At 43.7% G+C, this 15,398-nt stretch overlaps 1 protein-coding gene across 7 annotated transcripts in view; it reads left to right on the plus strand.

Moving 5' to 3' along the window:
- Positions 1-902: 902 nt before the first annotated feature.
- Ttll9 (tubulin tyrosine ligase like 9) overlaps positions 903-15,398 on the plus strand; it is a 59,371-nt gene continuing 44,875 nt past the window's right edge. For 5 of the 7 annotated variants that reach the window (XM_023714898.1, XM_023714897.1, XM_023714901.1 and 2 more), the window contains exons 1-2: positions 903-975; positions 12,541-12,584. In XM_023714898.1, the coding sequence (XP_023570666.1) occupies positions 961-975; positions 12,541-12,584 (59 nt within the window). In that variant the 5' untranslated portion in view covers positions 903-960. Of the gene's footprint in view, positions 976-1,033; positions 1,129-12,540; positions 12,585-15,398 lie in introns of those variants that run through there. The other 2 variants (XM_023714902.1, XM_023714903.1) reach the window with 2 other exon arrangements.

Genomic DNA, 15,398 nt, shown 5'->3' on the forward strand with positions numbered 1-15,398 from the left:
TTTTCCTGAGATAAAATGCAAGTGGAGCTCTGGCAGAGAAGGTGAATGAAACAAGTAAACAGAGCTCCAAGGTTCACAAGGATAGGAGGGCGGGGAATGGGAAAAGAGGGTCAAACCCGCAATTGAAAGGAGGCTGGGGACTAGAATAGGAAGAGCAGCGGGCAAATGGGAGGGCAGGTAAATCAGGCTGGGAAATTGTCAGCGAGGACTTCCAGCCTAGCCTAGCCTTATCTGAACTGCGATGCCAAAGCAGGGAAAGCTAACATATGCAGGGGAGAGATGATCAGATCAGTGTTCGAAAATGTTCTTCAGCGGCAGGGCAGAGAATGAACTGGGATGGATTGGACCTGTGGGCACTAGTAGGTTGATCAGGAGACCACTGCAAGAATGGAGGTGAGTTTTGGAACAGTTAGTTCCAAAGGCTTAGAAAGAGATTGAGAGAGTGCAGAGATGAGGAGCCACGTGACCAAATGACTTCGTGCAGGACCTTTCTTTTCTTTTCTTTCTTTCTTTTTTTTTTTTTTTTTTTTTTTTTTGGTGGAACTGGGGATTGAACTCAGGCCCTTGTACTTACCAGGCAAGCACTTAGCCATCTCCCCAGCCCCAGGACCTTTCTTGAGTAAGGAAACTTGGTAGCATTCTCTTTACTAAGAGAAACCACTTTATAGATGAGGGCTCTTGCATCAAGAAAGCAGCGCTGGGCAGCATCCACCCTCTCTCTATCCAGAAAGGTTTGGCTGGGAGACAAAGACTACGAAACAACGGGAACCTCCAAGTCTCGGGTTCCCAAGATCCTCAGGGGCTTTGGTGGGCGGAGCCTGCATACTCCGCCGAGAGGCGTGTCCTTGGGTCATCCAATCCAAGCGGCATCTAGGCGTCCTTCCGTCGCCTTGGCAACACGATGCACAAACTACCGACGGACTCTGTGGCAGTTTGAATCTGGCCTTGGGGAACTGCGCCATGTCGCGACCAAAGGTAGGAATGGAACAGATCCCGATGCTTCCGTCGTCCTTAGACTGAGGGAGGGAAGCCATGGAGGGATTCAAGAACCTGCCGTGAGAATCCACGCGGAGGGATTACGGCTAAAAGACGAAGAAACGCTAACTCCAGGAAAGATTACAAATTCAGGTGTGCCTGCACCTCCTGTGTCCCATAAGCCCAATCTATTTGGAGGGAAAGTTACAAGGCTGTTGAGATTCCAGGTTGTACCTAGGGGTGTCTGTGATCCCCCTTACCCCCGGAATTTCAGATTTCCTGACTTGGAGAAGCCCATAGTGATGAGTTCATTCCTCCACCTGCCTGCCTAAACACCATCCGTCCATCCCTCCATCCATCCATCCGTCCCTTCATCCATCCATCCGACCATCCAGCCCTTCGTCCATTCATTCATCCTTCATTCATCCATCCATCCACCCATCCATCTCTTCATCAATCCATCCAGACATCTAATTAGTGCTTTTCCAAGCCAAGACCAGTGCGAACCAAAGAGTATAGAAGAATCAGACAAGTCCTTGCCTCCTAAAGCACACAAGCAAACTTCTCATTTTAAGATTAAGAAAAAATGAGACCCAGCGAAAGGAAACGAATTACTCCAGAGGACGGCATCTCCAGCCCCTTCTTATCTTATTTTCTCGCTTCCTATTTCCACCTGCTTCTACGCTCAGGAATAGCGCCTCTATGTCTTTAATTCCTTCTCACAAGGAAAAACGAGTTTGTCTGCCTTCCGAGTGCCTAGAGCTTCATCTTTTACTATGAATCATTATATTCATCCGAAAACTGTCTTGTCTGCTAGGCATCAGGATTTAGTCTGTATTGTTCTTTCCTCTATTCCAGTGCCCAGCTCTGCTCTGACATAGAGTTGATCACTGTTAAATGGCTGTTGCTGAATTCCTCACCTAGTTGTTTATGCCAAAAAAGCAGGAAGGTGTCCTGACTCCCCCATCATCATCTTCCACATCCAATGTCTCCTTTAGCTCTCTTGGTATGCATTGAGCCCGTTCTTCAGATCACCTCTACTCTTCTGCTAAACATGTCCAGTTTTCAGTTAAAATACCATGTAAACACACACATGGGAACACATTACTTTTTTAAAATATTATTATACAAATAAAAAAAAAATCTGCTGCATCAGTCTCTTCCCGTATCAGCTCGACTGACTGACTTTGAAGAGGGAGCAAACTGCAGGATGTTGGGGGATGCACCCTTGGCAGTCTGTACAGTGAATACCAGGGTGTGGCACACTCACTTTGGATAAAAGCAAAAGTAATAGTTGACTTTTGTGACATATATTTTGTTCTTGTTGGGGAGAGGCAAAGGCCATCTATATATAGTATTGGTGTCAGACTTTGGGGTTTCTTTCAAGGAACTCAGGACAATGGGAGCATGAATTTCTTTTATTTTTTTTCTTCACACAAATTTATTGTGTACTTTGTTCTTTCAGGTCTTTGATGAAAATGTCTTACAGGTCAATTAGCTAAAACAGTTTTTTCATAAGATCAACAGAAATTGTGTTTCTCAATAAAATTATGGAAAAAAGAACATCTTGTTCAAAAAAAAAGAGAAAAGATCAACAGAAATTGTAATGCTGGCTTTCATGTGCTGGCATCACAAAGTAAACCAAGCCCGTGAGCCTCCATCTGAAATACCCTCTGTAATCCTGCTTATGTCCTTGTTTTTTCCTTTAAAATTCATACCATCCAGGCTTCATATTCACATTCCTCCCTTCTTTAAACTCTCTGAGGCTTCATTAGCCCAAATAAAAGTATCCTTATTTAAACAATGGGTCTCATACTGGTTGTGGTGGTGCATACCACCATGCTTGGGAGTTCCAGCGCTTGGAAGGCTGAAAGCAAGAAGATCACTATGAGTCTGGGCTGTGTAGTGAGATCCTGTACAAAATGCATTTAAAAAACCTAAAAATAAATCAACATTGGCTCCTTTACTACCAATTTAATTTTTTTCTCTTTATTTTTTAATTTGCATTTCACGAATGGCTAGCGATGTGGAGCATTTTTTCATGTATTTATTCGCTTGTTTAATTTCTTCCTCTGAGAAGCGTGTGTTCATCTCGGATGCCCATTTCTGGATTGGGTCTTTTTTCTCTTTATTTTTTAATTAATTTTGTTGAGAAAGAAATAGCAATGAAACAGTTTCAAAACAGGTTAGTAGGACAGTTACAATAATCAATATATAGCATATTGTTGTCTTCATAGTAGTTATTCAGAGTACAAGATGCAGACATGATACCTTGTCTAAACACTATTAGTACAAATCTTTCTTCTCATTGAACTAAGAGAAGTAGCTGTATATCTATCCTATTTTTTAAAATTATTTATTTATTTGTGTGTGTGTGTGTGTGTGTGGCCAGCTCAGCCCACCAGGGGGCGGGGCTGGCTGGCATGTGGTGCTGGGGGATTGAACCACGGTCCGTGCTTTGCTAAGCTTGTTCTAAGTAGGTGCTTTAGACCACTGAGCCATCTCACCAGCCCTCTATCCTATTTTGTATAAACAGATATATATATACATATATATATATTTTATATATATATGTATATATATGTTTATATTATATATATGTATATATTTTATATATATATATATATATATATACACACACACACACACTACAAAATGGTCCTTCATTTATATCCCCCTTTTTTGTTTAGTTTTGTCAGAGATGGATGTTCTATTGCCATTGAAATATTATAGGTGCATGAATTCAGCAAAATAATCCAATATAGTCCAGTAGCCCATAATAGTAGTGGGTTATCTGCAGAACTGGCAATGTCAGAAGTTGTTGACTTGAGCCTTTTACAGTTCAGCATATTAATATGGCTTTACTTTTTATACCTCATGTTTATGCTTTTCTACTGGATAGCTATGAATTTATTTATTAAGAGATCATTCCAGGATTATCTGTGTGAACCTTCATAAAAATATTCCTAGGGAAAAGAAGGCCAAGGGTCAGAAGGCCATGTGTTCCTGACCTTGATCTCACCTCCTCAAGGTTGCAGTTCCTAAGACATCAGCTCTGAGGCATACTGGGAACCTTCCAAAGGTCAAAGGCAGAAGGAGAAACTGGATCAGGCTAGAAGGAAAGTGGATCTGAAGGAACCAGCTGGTGAGGGGACCAAAGGCCAAGCCCAGTGTGTAAGCTGGGGCAATGGACTGGTTCCCGTATGATGTGCCCACAGGGCAGGAAGTACCTGGTGGCTGCAGCGGAGCTCATGGCCTAGAGCCAGGTATGAAAGAAGCTGGCTGTGGCCTGAGCAAATGTTCTTCCTGACTCAACACCAGCTGGTACCATTCATACCCTCTTTCCACTTTGTTTGAAGCAAATGGGAAACACAATTAAAGTTCTCTACTTGTGGTCCATGAGAACAGCTAATCCATCTCGGAGTCTTTTTCTTTAAAAAAATCATTTTCCAAAAGTCTTATCAACTTGTCTTTTCTGGATGTTGTTTTAGTGGCAGATGAGACTTTTTTTTTCTTAAACCAGGAATAAAACTTAGGACCATGTGCTTGCCAGGCAGGCGCTTGTGCCACTGAGCTCTATCCCTGGTCCCAGATGAGACTTTTTGAGAAGACTTTAACTTAAAATAAAATATGACCAACATCTTTGGAAATGTATACCTAAGCTTAGGGGCAGAGTGGTTGTAAGAGAGATCCCCTCAAAAAACAACAAAAAAGACCAGGTGTTGTATAGTTGATTAGCTGATTCTTGATTTCCCTTGGGAAACAGGTTGATCACCTCGAAAGTAAGAGACTTCAGGGGTTGAAGGAGCAGTGTAGGGAAATTCCTACACTTCCACCTTCCACTGTGCCAGCAATTGGAAATGAGAGCATCCTCTAAAGCTGAACAATTCAGAGGTACCACCCTTAACAAAGGTGTTACTGGAACAACTTTGCCCTTCTGCAGTGGAAGACAGCTGGGAAGCCAGGGACTCTCAGCTTGGGCTCCAGGTGGGAAAAAGTCTGTTCTGAAGACTCCTCGCGCTGAACCAGCAAGTGCTGGGAGGGCTGTGTTTCAGAGGGCATGGTCGCTCCACCTCTTCCCACAGATTTTGCCCTCAGGATCTCTTTCTGTTCATCTGTCACTTATATACTTTGTAATATGCTGTTGTGATTGCAAGCACAACAATATAGGATCCATAATTTATAGGACTATTTCATAGTAATCGCCCAAGTCATACACAAAGACAGTGCAGGAAATCTGAGGGCCTGGATCCTACATCCTGTCCTGCATGAGTCCAGCTAGAGACCTGGAGCCCATGGCAATGCCTCCAACGAGTCCAGCTGGAGGCCGAGAGCCCACAGCCATGTCTCATCCATGTTTCATGGTTCTGCACTGGGAAGGCCCAAAGGTCAGCGGTTCAAGCTAGGAAGTCTGTGCCAGTGGGACTCTGTGCCAGCAGGCTGAGGGATCAGCACTGGAGTCAGGAAGCAACACTCAAGGTAGGAATCAGAGCTCTCCTGAAGAGAACCACAGCCATCCTCAGTGACCATGAGGTCCTGAGCTCCTCCGATGATAACAGCCGTGGGGTCTACATAAGGAAAGTCAGTGAGAGAAGCTTCTCTAGATTGAACAGTGCACACCCCTATGCCCCCAGAGCCAGGAAGCAATGTTCAAAGTAAGGACCAGAGCTCCCCCAAAGTGAACAGTGACAACAAGGTCCCGAGCTCCTTTCACAAGGACAACAGCTGAGTTCATATCAGGAAAGCCAGAGGGTGGGACATAGGCTTCTGGACTGGAACTGTCCTTGTGTTAACGAGGAAAGGGCGGTGACCACCCAGCATAGAAGCTGAAGCAGGTTTAAAAATGGGTGATGTTAAGAAAGGCAAGAAAATTTTTGTACAGAAGTATGCCCAGTGCCACACTGTTGAGAAGGGAGGCAAGCACAAGACTGGGCCAAATCTCCATGGTCTCTTTGGGCAGAAGACAGGTCAGGCTGCTGGATTCTCTTACACAGAGGCCAAGAAGAACAAAGCTTGTTGTATCCTGGGGAGAGGATACATTGATGGAGTATTTGAAGAATCCTAAGAAGTGCATCCCTGGAACAAAAATGATCTTTGCTGGCATCAGGAAGAAGGGAGAAAGGGCAGACTTAATATCTTACCTCAAAAAGGCTACTAATGAGTAATAGTCACTGCCTTATTTATTACAGAACAGAACCGTCTCATGGCTTTCATGTGTGTACCATAATTTAATAGATGTCATACACCAGAATTCAGATCATGAGTGACTGACAGAATATTTTTGTCAGACAGTCATGATTTAAGTAAAATTGGCTTGTAGTTAAATGAATATCTTTTTTTTCAAGTTTTGATGGTAATTCCAGTTCAGTAAATACTATCACTGTTTTCCCTTCTAAATATATGGTTAGAATTGATTAGTAATATCTGACTTTTCACAAAGATTGAGAATGTCATCTCAAAACTACAAGGTTGGTTTTATATTTAGGTTTATATAACTGGTTATGTGAATATGTTCAAATACTGAGAGAATCCTTCATTGTCTCAAAACTAAGCAAGACTCCCCTGTTTCAACCTGTGTTCCTTAGCCTGTTAAAGGGAGTGGCTGAAGACAAGAAAGCTATGTCTATATTTTTAGTCTTGACTATGCCAATTTAATTAGAATTCCCTGTATCTAAAAAGTGCTGCCTTTTACTTAGCGAAAGGCATTCTAGTGTGGTATGTATAATATCAAATAAAGAATATTTAACATTTCTCACATTTTATAGTTGATCTGTAAGTTGAGATCCTTTTAACAGTTAGCATGATATAACAGCAAGTTAGACCCTACTCTTGAATTCCTTAGGTCAGACTGAGTTACTATTCAGGGTAGTATTTAAACAGCTCTTTAAAAACACAAGACTAAAACTACTGTTGTATGTGTGATTGGTGGTGGTGCTTCCTGTGAGCTCATTAGAAGGATCAAAGTGAGGAAGGTACAACATGAGCACAAAGGGCCGGCCAGATAGCTCAGTGGACTAAAGTGCCTGCTTAGGCAGGCGCCAGGACTGGGATGTGATCCCCGGCGTGCTGCAGTGCTGGCCCTGCCCCTGGGGCATGCTGAGATGGCGACTGAGACTGGGCATGGTGGTGCACGCCTGTAACGCCAGCATTTAGGAGGCTGGAAACAGGTGGGTCACTATGAGTCTGATCTGTGTAGTGAGACCCTGTAGACCCTGTACTAAATACATTAAAAGAAAACAAACATGAGCACAGATTTAAGAAGGATTTTTTTTGGCTGGCTCGGGCTGCCTTAAGGGCAGGACTAGTAAGGCATGGGGAGCTAGGGATTGAACCCTTGTGTCTACTGGGTTTGCCCCAGTAGGTGCTTAAACAACTGAGCAAACCCACAAGCCCCCATGAGCACAATTTTGTATGTGACCCTAATACTTAATTAAAAACAAATCAGATTGATTTAAAAAAAAAAAAAAAAAAAGGAAAGCCAGCTCGACAAGCTCCTTCAGGAGAATCAACCACCCTCACGAGACTCAAGAGCTCCCTGACAGCATCTTTTCTTTTTCTCCAGTTCTTTTAATTTTGTTCGAAACACTCCTCAGGTGGGCCTCCCACAGCCAGCACCATGCTGGTTCAGTCCCACTGGGTGGTACAAGTTGACCACCAGTTGTCAGTCCACCGCATATGCTCTATGATAAACCATGAAATGTAAATAAATAAGTTTGAGAACTCTTAACTGCTGCTGGGTCCTCAGGCTGGTCTGGGAAATGCTGAGCCAAGTGATGTTAACAGGTTTACTAGGCAGAAGGAAAGGGTAAGCATGGCTGAAGCATCGTGACTTTGACCCTCATGGTTGTATTATGTAATAGTTAAATGAGACATTTTAATGAGACACGTAACTGCATAATTACATAAAAAGCTATTTTAGATGGGTAAGGAAGTAAAAGATGAGCTACCTATTAAGGAAAACCCACAGAGAACCAGCGAAGAGTAGGAAATTCACTGTGGTAGATGGTAGCAACCTACAGCCACTAGCATTTTTTCCCCCCCGTACTGGGAATCAACCTCAGGACCTCTCGCTTGCCAGGGAGGTGCCACAGGCAGAGCTATATCCCCAGCCACTGCTAGCGTTCTTATAAGCTGAAATAGGGAAGGCTCTTCCCTTAAGGAGCAAAAAGATATTTATTCTCATTACTTTTAATTGACACTGCAGTGAATTTTACTGAGTCCAGCTAAACAGCAAAAAGAAATAAAGGGTATAGATATTGAAAATGAAGGCCTAATCTGTTTTCACAAATGACGTAACTGTATGTGTAGAACCCCCCCAAAAAATCTACCAACTATTGTAACTAAAATTTTAGCAAGGACATTGGATACAAGGTCAATACACAAAGATCAATTATAATCTTATATATGTATTAGTTTTCAATAGCTGCTGTGACAAACTACCACAAATTTAGTTGGTTCAAAAAATACAAAGTGGGGCTGGGGAGATAGCTCAGTAGAATTAGTGCTTGCCTGGCAAGCACAAGGGCCTGAGTCAATCCCTGGTTCCACCAAAAAACAAAAAACAAAATAAAGTTAGCTTACAGTTCGTGAGGTCAGAAGTTTGAAATGAGTCTCATTAGGCTGAAATTAAAGTGTTGGCAGGACTTCCTTCTTCTCTAAAAGCTCTATTAGAAAACTCACTTTCTTGTCTTTTCCACTTTCTAGGGGCCCTTAGCTCACTGTCTCCTTTCATCTTCAAAGTCAGCTATTTTCAAATTATATCACTTAGATAATAGTGCTGATCTTCTGCCTCCTTTGTCCATAGTAATTTTTAATAACTGCTGTGATTACATTGGGCTCACCTGGCTGAACCAGAATAATTTCTTTAACAGGAGTTGATTAGCAACCCTAATTCTATCTGTGGTCTTGATTTTCCTTTGTCTTATAATGTAATATGTAACAGATTATAGGGATTAGAACATAGGAATCTTTGAGACTGTCATTATTCTGCTTAATATAGGTTAGTGTCATCAGATAATGAAAATGGAATTTAAAAATACTATTTATAATGGCATCAAAAATTAAATAACTGAAAACTAGAAAATATTGGGAAAAATGAAAGGAGATGGAAATTATATTTTTGGATTTTAGACTCAATACTTTATGATGCCACTTCTTTTTAATGTATTTTTTAGTACAAGGTCTACAGGGTCCTACTACACAGATCAGACTTATAGTGATCCTCCTGTTTTCAGCCTCCCAAGTGTTGGGATTGCAGGCATGCGCCACCACACCCAGTCTCAAAGTCTTAGCGCACCCTAGTGGGTGGGGCTGTTATGGAACACTGGAGATCAAACCTCAGCCCTTGCATCTGCCTAAGCAGGTGCTTTAATCTGCTGAGCTACCTGGATGGCCCTGATGCCACTTTTTTTTTCTTTAAATGTATCAATTATTTAGGTGATTTTTTTTTTTTTTTCGGTACAGGGGATTGAATTTAGAACCCTGCGCTTGCCAGGCAAGCACTTACTCTACTGAGCTATCTCCCTGGTCTCCTGTATCAGTTATTTAATCTTAGTAAGAAATGTAGAACACTAATTTATGAGGATAAATTCCATTTGTCAGAGCAAAAATGGATCTCAGGTAGCCCTGGAGCTGAGGAACAGCTTTGATTTTTGCTAAAATCTGTGAGTCCACCACTTTCTGATCCACCTTGCGCTGCTCTGAAATCTGGTCTCTCTCTTTCTCGATGTCGAAGATCTTGCCTTCCTGGTGTCTGGGTCTCTGCAGCTTCTTCTTCTTGAAGTAAACATCAGTGAGGTGTTTGGTGAGTTTTCACTTTGCTGATATCAATTTTTGTAGAGGTGGCAATGACAAATTTCTTGTGTGTTCTTCATAGAGGAACGTGATTAAGGCTAAGAGGCCCTGTCACAAGTAGCAAGCCACTGGCCAGCTGCTTCAGGAAGACCACTCTCTTGCCTCTGTGACGCCCGGTGAGGATGACTGAGATGATGCCGGGAGTGAGGCTAGCTTGAAGTTTCCGCACACGCTGACTGAAGGATTTCTTGCCGTGGCTCAAGATATACCAGGGCACATTTTCAGTAGGGTAGTATCTAGGCATTTTTTGAAGCTTAACCACCTGGGTACCACCATTCTTCTTTTTTCTTCTCAACCTTTGATTTGGCAGCTGTGTACTTTCTCTTGTACAAAGCTTTTCTGGAACACATAGCAGATGGGGAGTATCTACCAATTCCTTTAACCAGGACAGGATTTTGGCTTCAGTGGGGCTGCCTCTTCTTGGACATTTTTGCCTTCACCTTACCCTTTTACCAGTACCACTGGCAGCACCCTTCTTGGCTTCAGGTTTCTTCTCTTCAGCGTCTGGCTTCTCAGTTTTCTTACCCACCATCTTGCAAGATGGGAAAAAGCATCACTTCTTATTAATGATCTACACACTTGGTGTAACCTAATCAAAATTCCAACCTCACCTGGCGTGGTGGTTAAAACCTGTAATTCCAGCCCTCAGGAGGCTAAGGCAGGAGGATTGCTGTGAGTCTGAAAGCAGCCTGGGCTACAAAATGAGTCCAAGACCCGCCTAAACTGCATAGTAAGACCCTGTCTCAGAAAGAAAAAAAAAAAAAATCCAACAGGCTTTTTAGCAGAAGTTGGCTTGCTGAGTCTAAAATTTATATTGATTGGGATGGGGTATAACTCTGGTGTAGCTGAGCATGCATAAAGCCCTTAGTTCAATTCCCAGAACCAAAAATAAATAAATAAAATTTATATGGAAATGCAAAGGGCTCCTGGTTGTGAAGACAATATTGAAAACACAAAGCTGGAGAACTTATGGAACCTGATTAAATATTTCCTAGAAAGCAATAGTAATTAAGATAATGTGATGTTGACATAAGGACTGACAAGGAAGTAAATAAGAGTGTCTAGCAATACATCCCTGTTACGTGTTTGATTGAATGTTGACATGTGCTAAGGCAATTCAGTGAGGAAAGGAGAACTTTTACAATCAAAGTCTCTGGAGCAAATGGTTAAACCTGTGAAAAATGGAATTGAAAGTAGGAGGCAGGATTAAAGATATAGTTTTTTTTAATTTTTTTTTTTTTTTTTTTTGGTTAGGATGGCTTGACTGGTTTTGGATAAGTTAGAAGGGCTTGGCTGGCAGAATGGAATACTTCTTTTGGGGCAGTTGGCTTTACCAATTTTATAAATCAGTATCCTCCATTCCCACAGGCTTTTAAGGGCAGAATGGTAGGGTAAGCAGAGTTCTAAGAGACCCTGAAGATGCACTGCCCATGACATATATACCACATGTCATTCCTAACCCTTGGGTGTGGGTGCAGCCAGGGAATTGGGTGATTTGGTACTACTATGATTATATTATGTTAATAAGACTTACTCAGTGCTAACTTGAAGGAGATGGGACTAGAAGTCAGAGGGACAGGCTGTGAGTGGCCTGGGGACCTGCCGTGAGTGGCCAGTGGGGACCTTGTCTCCAGAAATTGCATGCAGCCTCTAGAAACTGAGAAGAGTCCTTGGCCATCACCTTGACTGCCTCCTTGTGAGACCTGGGCAGACCATCTGCTGACCTATGCCTAGGCTCCTGACCCCCAGGAAAGATGAGTAATGAAGGTGCAGTGTCTTAAGCCACTAAATTTGAAGTAATTTATTAAACAGGAACAGAAAACAAATGTGTGTGGTGAGTCTATCCATGCTGTAAAAGTCATCCTGCAGAAAAGCAATTTCAATTTCTCTTTTGAATATGACCAGGAGTCAGTCTTACCACGACTGGGGTCATGCTGCTTTGGACAAGGCTGGAGCCAGTTAGTACTCCCCCTGATAGAGGATTTGGAAGGTCCACTTAGATGAAAAGAATTAATATTGCTCTGAGTCTCTGACATAGCTCCTTCCTGGATCCGGATCTAATCAAACATTCTAAGTTAGAATAAAGTTTTTAGGGTTTATTTTCCTCTTTCTTTTCTTTTCTTTCTTTCTTTCTTTTTATTTTATTTATTTATTTATTTATTTTTTTTTTTTTGACAGTACTGCGATTGACCTCATGCTAGGCAAGCGTTCTGTCATGGAGCTATACTTCCTGGTCCCTCAGAGTTATAATAGATGATTCAGATCATTTGCATAAAGCTTGATGAGCTGAGTGCTCAAAACAGGTTTAGAGTTGACTTTTTTCTCTTGAGACAGGGTTTTGTTAGGTAGCCCAGGCTGGCCTCAAATTCTCAGTCCTGCCTCAGCCCCCCTAGTGCTGACTTTATAGGTGTGCACCGCCATATCTGGCCAGGTTAACCTTTGGAGCATTGAAAACCAGGTGCTCCCATACTGGCAAGTCCACAGGGAGATGGGCTGTTCAGTCCTTGGGAACTCATTCTGAGGAGAGCAGGTAGACCCTGAACCCATTTTTCAGGTACCTGATGGGTGAGAGCCTGACCAGGCTGGACCTTCATGCCTCAGGACCTAGGCATCAGAGACTGTGCTGGTTTGAGCACCTTAATATCTTTAGTAGATTGAGCCAGGAAGGCAAGTAGATCTGTAGTTTCACCATTTTCCTTTTTCTCTTCGCAGAATCAAAATTATAAGGGCCATGGGTTGTCAAAAGGAAAAGAGCGGTGAGTGGTCTGACTCAGTCTAGTAAACTCAGAACTACCTATCCTTCCTCCCGCCCCTCCCCTCTTTCCCTTCTTCTCTCCCTTCCTATTTCCACACTACCTTCCTCCCCTTTTCCCTCCCTTAATCTCGTTTATTTTTTACTTCAGTATATATAATGACAATTATAGTAGTAGTTTATTTTTGCAGTGTTGGGGCTTGAACTAGGAGCCTCAAGTATGCCAGACAAGTGTTCTACCACGCTGTTACACCCCCAATCCCAGAAGTAATACTGACAGCAGTTATTGCACACTTGTGTGCCAGGCCCCGGGCTACTCACTTTCCCTGTATGGAAATATTATTTCTTCAAGTCATTACCACAGTCCTTCTAATCCTACTACCATCTTTACAGAGGGAGAAACTCAGAAAGGCTAAGGGAAGCTCGGAGAGGCCGCGTGACTTGCTTGAGATGCTATGGCCTGTCAGTGGCAGAGCTTACTGGACTCCAGGCCAACTGTCTAGCCATCCTCTCCTGCCTGCCTCAGTGACCCTATGATTACCTTTGAGATCAACTGTGCCCTACCCTTGTGCTTACCCTGCACCCACATTAGCCTGGATACAGGACTCAGAACACCTTGGGTCCCCTAAAGAATCTACTTGCAGCCAGGTATGGTGGCATATACCTGTAATCCCAGCACTTTGGAGGCTGAGGCAGGAAGATTACAAAATCAAGCCTAATCTAGGCAACTTGGTGAGACCCTGTCATAGAGTAAGAGAAAAAGAAATTAAAAGGGGCTGGAATGTAGTTCAGTGCAACGGCCCTGGGTTCAATTCCTAGTGCTAAAAAAAAAATCTGCTCATACAAGCCTTGAACTTTCTTGAAGACGTTTGCAAGGAGCTAGAGCAATTCACATGGTGTACAACATCTCCAGTTGTAGCCATTTCCATTCACTCTGAAGTCTCTCCTGGCCGGGGGTCCCTGAGGAGGGCTCCAGCCCTCTTTGCCATGGGGCCGTCGTCTTTGCCTTCCCCCGCAGTACAGACTCTCTACCCCCACCCGTTTCAGATCTCTCTCTCACGTAGGGGAGCTCAGCTCTGTTCCTGACAAAACAGAGCGCTCCAGGCAACTGCCCACCTGCCTGCTTCTTTAAGGCACATGGTAATTAGAAATGTGTTTGGCTACAAGTAACAGAACGTGCAATGAATAGCAGTTCAAACAAATGGTATTTACTTTCTACACATCACAAAGAGACTGGATTCTGCTGCAGAGGGAGCAGATGATGTCAGAGCCAACACCTTTGTGGTTGTTTTGATCTTTTCTCATGGGCACTTAGTGGCTGCTGTGGTTCCTGCTTTTGTGTCATGGTTGAGACAGGAGGAGGGAGGGGCAGAGAAGCAAGTAGCACCTCTAGTTTTCTCTCTACTGAAAGAACAAAACTTTCCCATGAACCACCCCCTTCCTAGCAGTCTTGTGTTTTTATCTTATTGATCAGAATAGCATCACATGGCCACCCCTAACTGCATGGATGGCCTGGAATATAAATTACCTAAATGACATTAGACTGCTGCTACTAGTCTGTCCTCTGCCTTGTCACACACGATTACACTTTCACTATCTTTCCATGCTGGTGCAGGCAGCTCTGGAAGCGCTGCCTGTATACTGTGCATCACAGTTATTTACCTGCCTTCCTGTCAAGATGTACTTGCGCTGGGGCCTCCTGCTGGCTTTCCCTGGAAGCCAACCCTGAGACAGAGACGTGGGAGCCTCAGTCGGTCTGGGGGTGTTCCAGGGAGCACTGGGAAGTGGCTGTAAGGCTGCTGCAGGAGGTCCACCATGGCGGGTACTGCTGTGGGCAAGGGGTGCTGCCCTGCTGGGGCTACCAGGAGGTGGGGTGGCGGTACGGAAGGCCTGTTCCAAGGGGGTGATGAGGGAGCTAGAGCAGCTTGCCACTGACTGCAGTCACCACCTGCTGTGCTGTGCCGGGGGCTGCGCAGGGAGCTCCTTGCTTCATGATCTGCACAGGTGCTGGCTGAGCAGGCGGGGAGGGGCGAGAGCCCTCAGACAGAGTTGCAGGCTCTGGTGGTGGAAAACACTCAGACTGGCAGGCACAGAAATGGAGGCTGCCAGGGGTGGGGTGGGCCTCCAGTGTTGTATGCTACAGGTCCATCCTACGGACAATATTGGCAATTATAGGAGAATATCACTGTACAGGTGTTTCTGGTCCATGTGTGGGTGTAAGCCTAGGATACAATGCTGAGTTCAGGGTAGGAGCATTCTGCCAGCGAAGGAAAGTCTCCATTTCACCCCACTCTTGTCAAAACTTAAGACTTCTGAGCTGAGGATAGTGTGCCACGTGCCTGTAATCCCAGCCCTCAGGAGGTGGAGGTAGGAGGATCTCAAGTTCCAGGCCAGCGTGGATGACCATCGTAAGACTCCACCTCAAATAAAGACAGACAAGCTTGGACTTTGAGGTTTCTTCCAGTCCAATGGACGGGCCGGGGTACCTGATGGCTTTGATATGCTCAATTGCTCTCAAAGGTTTGTGCAATTTGCACTTCCTGCTGTGTCCTGGGACTGTGACCATTCCTCCACTTTCTTGTGAATACTTGGTATTTGAAATTTTCTCCAATTTCATGGATTTGAGATAGTTCAGTAGAATAAGCACTTGCCTGGCAAGTGCAAGGTCCTGAGTTCAATCCCTGGTACCACAAAAAATAAAAATAAAAAATGAAATTGTAGGTCTGGTGAGATGGCTCAGTGGTCTAAAGCACCTACTTAGAACAAGCTTAGCAAAGCACAGGGACTGTGGTTCAATCCCCCAGCACCACATGCCAGC

This window comes from Octodon degus, unplaced genomic scaffold (assembly GCF_000260255.1).
Source record: "Octodon degus isolate 3935 unplaced genomic scaffold, OctDeg1.0 scaffold00037, whole genome shotgun sequence".
NCBI classification, from domain to species: Eukaryota; Metazoa; Chordata; class Mammalia; order Rodentia; family Octodontidae; genus Octodon; species Octodon degus.